The sequence below is a fragment of the Eurypyga helias genome, unplaced genomic scaffold, assembly GCF_000690775.1.
Source record: "Eurypyga helias isolate BGI_N326 unplaced genomic scaffold, ASM69077v1 scaffold40751, whole genome shotgun sequence".
In the NCBI taxonomy this organism is placed as follows: Eukaryota; Metazoa; Chordata; class Aves; order Eurypygiformes; family Eurypygidae; genus Eurypyga; species Eurypyga helias.
The window spans coordinates 2,795-5,701 of record NW_010232231.1 but is presented as its reverse complement, the minus strand read 5'-3'; the positions used below and the strand labels follow the sequence as shown (position 1 = coordinate 5,701).

Sequence of the window (2,907 nt, the reverse complement as noted above, 5' to 3'; positions counted from 1 at the left end):
TCGCAGCGGAGGCCGGGCCACCGCCACTTGCCGTCGGCTTGCGACACGAAGGAAAGTAAACGCTAAACCGCAGCGGGAGCGGAGATGTCGGGCAGGGCAAGCGCCGCTCCGGGGCAGAGCTTGTGCGTTAGACGGACCTGCAGCTTGGTCAGCATCCCAGGGCTCTCTGACGGCGGGCCCGGAATGACCTCAGGCTCATCCTCCACCTCCTCAAATCGTGGTATGCGCCGCTTCTTGACGCCGGAGGATTCCTTGGATACCTCAGAGTCATCCCCAAACACATCCTAACGTAAAAAGGAGAGAAGGAGAAAGCTGTGGTTAAAAACAACGAGTTCTCCTCACGGCCACTGCTGTAAGATGAAAGAACGCCACGCGGGTCAGATCCGGTCAGCACGGCATTGTGGGTCAGAGTTTCCAGGGCGGCACTCGCAGGCGGATCTACCGGTATTCCCGCGTGAAGCCGCTGCCCTGGCCCCCACCAGAGAAGCATCGATGATGATCCATGCAAGAGCTTGAAGGACAGGAGACATCACAGGGACGTGCCCGTGTAACAGCCACCATCGTTCGCTCAGGTGGTCAAAGGATTTTTGGCACTGAGGAGGTTTAAGGTCTCGCTCCGCTACCCGGAGAGATGGAAAAAGCCTGCCCACAGCCTGCCCTGACTGGGCTAAAACGGTTTCCACATCTTCCACCAACCTGAAAGGGTCTGGGGAAGGAAGCTGAGCTGTCCTAACACGTCCTCCCCAAGAGGAGGATGTCCCTGACCCCGGGACAGGCTGCGGCATTCCCTCACGCTCCGACCCAGCCGACTCCAGCTCGGATCCAAAGACGCCGCGCTCAAACTGAGCCGCTCTGGTGAAGCGCAGCTGGGAGAGCAGGTCGGAGCGACGAGCACGCTGACGGACTCGCATGCAGCACGAGGGTCCCCGCGCTCGGGGGGGAGCCGGGAGAGCGCGCCGTTCCGGCACACCCCAGCTCGTGAGACTGCGGCCGCAGATTTCACCTCGTCAGTGCCAGGTTCGTGGAGGGTAAACCGGGTTTGTCCACGCGACCGTGTTACTGTCGTGTGTGCGTCAAGGTGTTATTTGAAAAGAAAATATACACACCGGTTGTAAGCGTTAGGTGCAATCCCTTCTTCACTATAACGGTTCATATTCTACAAGGACACTTCCTCATCCAGACACAGGTACTTCTTGGAAAACCTACAAGTTCAAGAGAAAGGACTTGCCCATAGTATAAAGTGTGTAAACCATCATGTTTTAGTTCCTGAAACTTCCCAAGCAACGACCTACCCCACAAGAGTTAACCAGGGAGAGAGACGGGCCAGCCGGTGCGCCGAAGGCTGCTAACGCGACCAGGCCGCAGCACTCCGAATTAATCCGCTGCTCGTCCCTGCGAGATCTAAGTGTGCACGTACATATCCAACCCTAAATTCTGTCCTGGGGCAGGGGGCTTCGGGTGATCTGACAACCTCATGACACCATCTCCTGTTACAGCAGCCTCAGGCCAGATCTGGATCTCGATGGAGGACCTCCAAGAAGCTGCAAAGACCTCCAAGAACGGCAATTCCAGGCAGAGGGACATCTGTCTCCGTGCCAGCAGTCAAGAGAAGAGTGCTCTGCTTGCCACCTCCCAGCCCTGCTTCCAGCTCAGCCGGGATCTGGGAACGCCCCTAACCACCCGTGCTCATGCCAGACCCCAGCGGACGCTGCACGGGAGAAGAATCACCTGCTCCACACCCAGCCCCGTCCCTGCTCCGCTCTGCCAGCGCGACACGGGCTGCTGCTCCCTCCCTGCCCCCGAAGGTGGGCACAATCCGAACTCAACCGGCCAAGAAAGGCGGGATCCGCATGCGTTAGCTGTCAGAGTCACCCCGCCGGGCTGCAGCCCGGCCACCGCGAAGCACCGATGGGATCAACGACCTCCCTGTCGTCTCCCCAAGAGATGAAGAACAAGAGGGGCGCGAGGATCTACCAGCCCAGCGCCCAGACTCACGCAGAACCGCAGCACCGAAGCGCTTGAAAGGCTCGTGACCGAGAAAGCTGCGGGAGACGGGGGGGGCGAAGGTACCGCCGCTCGCAGGGGGCTGGGGGCACGGAGCCCAGGCCTCTCCGGAGCAGGAAACGGGGTCGCACCACTGCTCCTCAGGCTGTGGCAGCACAGAAGCTGTTCCAACGCCGCGTTCCCTAACAGGCCAACGTAGCCGGACGTGAGGCAAACCCTTCTCTGGCACCAGTTAAAGCCTCAGCCGGGGGGAGAAAAAGCCAGTTTCTAAGAGCAAATAGGGACTGGAGGCAGCTGTCTCCCAGCACACCGGGGCTGACCCAAATCCTGACCGGGACTGTTCTAGCCGACCGGGGGTAACTCGGAGAAGCACAGATTGCCACGAACCAGGAACCCCAGGGAAAGCGGAAGGAAACTTAATGTGCAGGTAGGGAGCAGCATGGAGAGCAGCCCCTTTTAAAGTGGGAAAAACACAGTTCCAGAAGACGGCGAGCGAAGTCTTCAAGAGAAGAAAGGAAGTGAAAACAGGTTGGGATGCACGAGACTTATCCCAGACACGCGTTAGACGGGAGAAACACCAGAGAGCCGCCCAATCCCTGCTGGGATCGACCTTATGCTACGACAGGAGTTGTCAAAAACCCCCCTCTGTTGATTCCAGGTGGGAAAAAAACAGGAAGAGGATGAAAAGCCACCAGCTCACCCACCGTGGAGCCCCACGCACCCGCTGGTCTGGGCAAGGAAGAGCAACAGGAAGTTGCTGGGAGCACCTACCCCAGGCTCCCGTGAAAACACGGCACGGTAAGGAGAAGAAAACAGAGCCGGAGCCCTGCAAGATCCTTAAAGAAATCAAAGCCCAAGCTTCCAGCCTGGCTGCCACCACGGAGGGTGCAGTGCTACCTCATC

General features: G+C 58.9%; 1 protein-coding gene across 1 annotated transcript in view; it reads right to left on the bottom strand.

Moving 5' to 3' along the window:
• Window positions 1-137: 137 nt before the first annotated feature.
• The window catches only part of LOC104516854 (U4/U6 small nuclear ribonucleoprotein Prp3-like), a gene marked incomplete at its 3' end in the record, with an annotated part of 3,947 nt that continues 1,177 nt past the window's right edge, over window positions 138-2,907 (bottom strand). Inside the window, exon 3 of the mRNA XM_010161331.1 lies at window positions 138-284. Within this exon, the coding sequence (XP_010159633.1) occupies window positions 138-284 (147 nt within the window). The remainder of the gene's footprint in view (window positions 285-2,907) is intronic.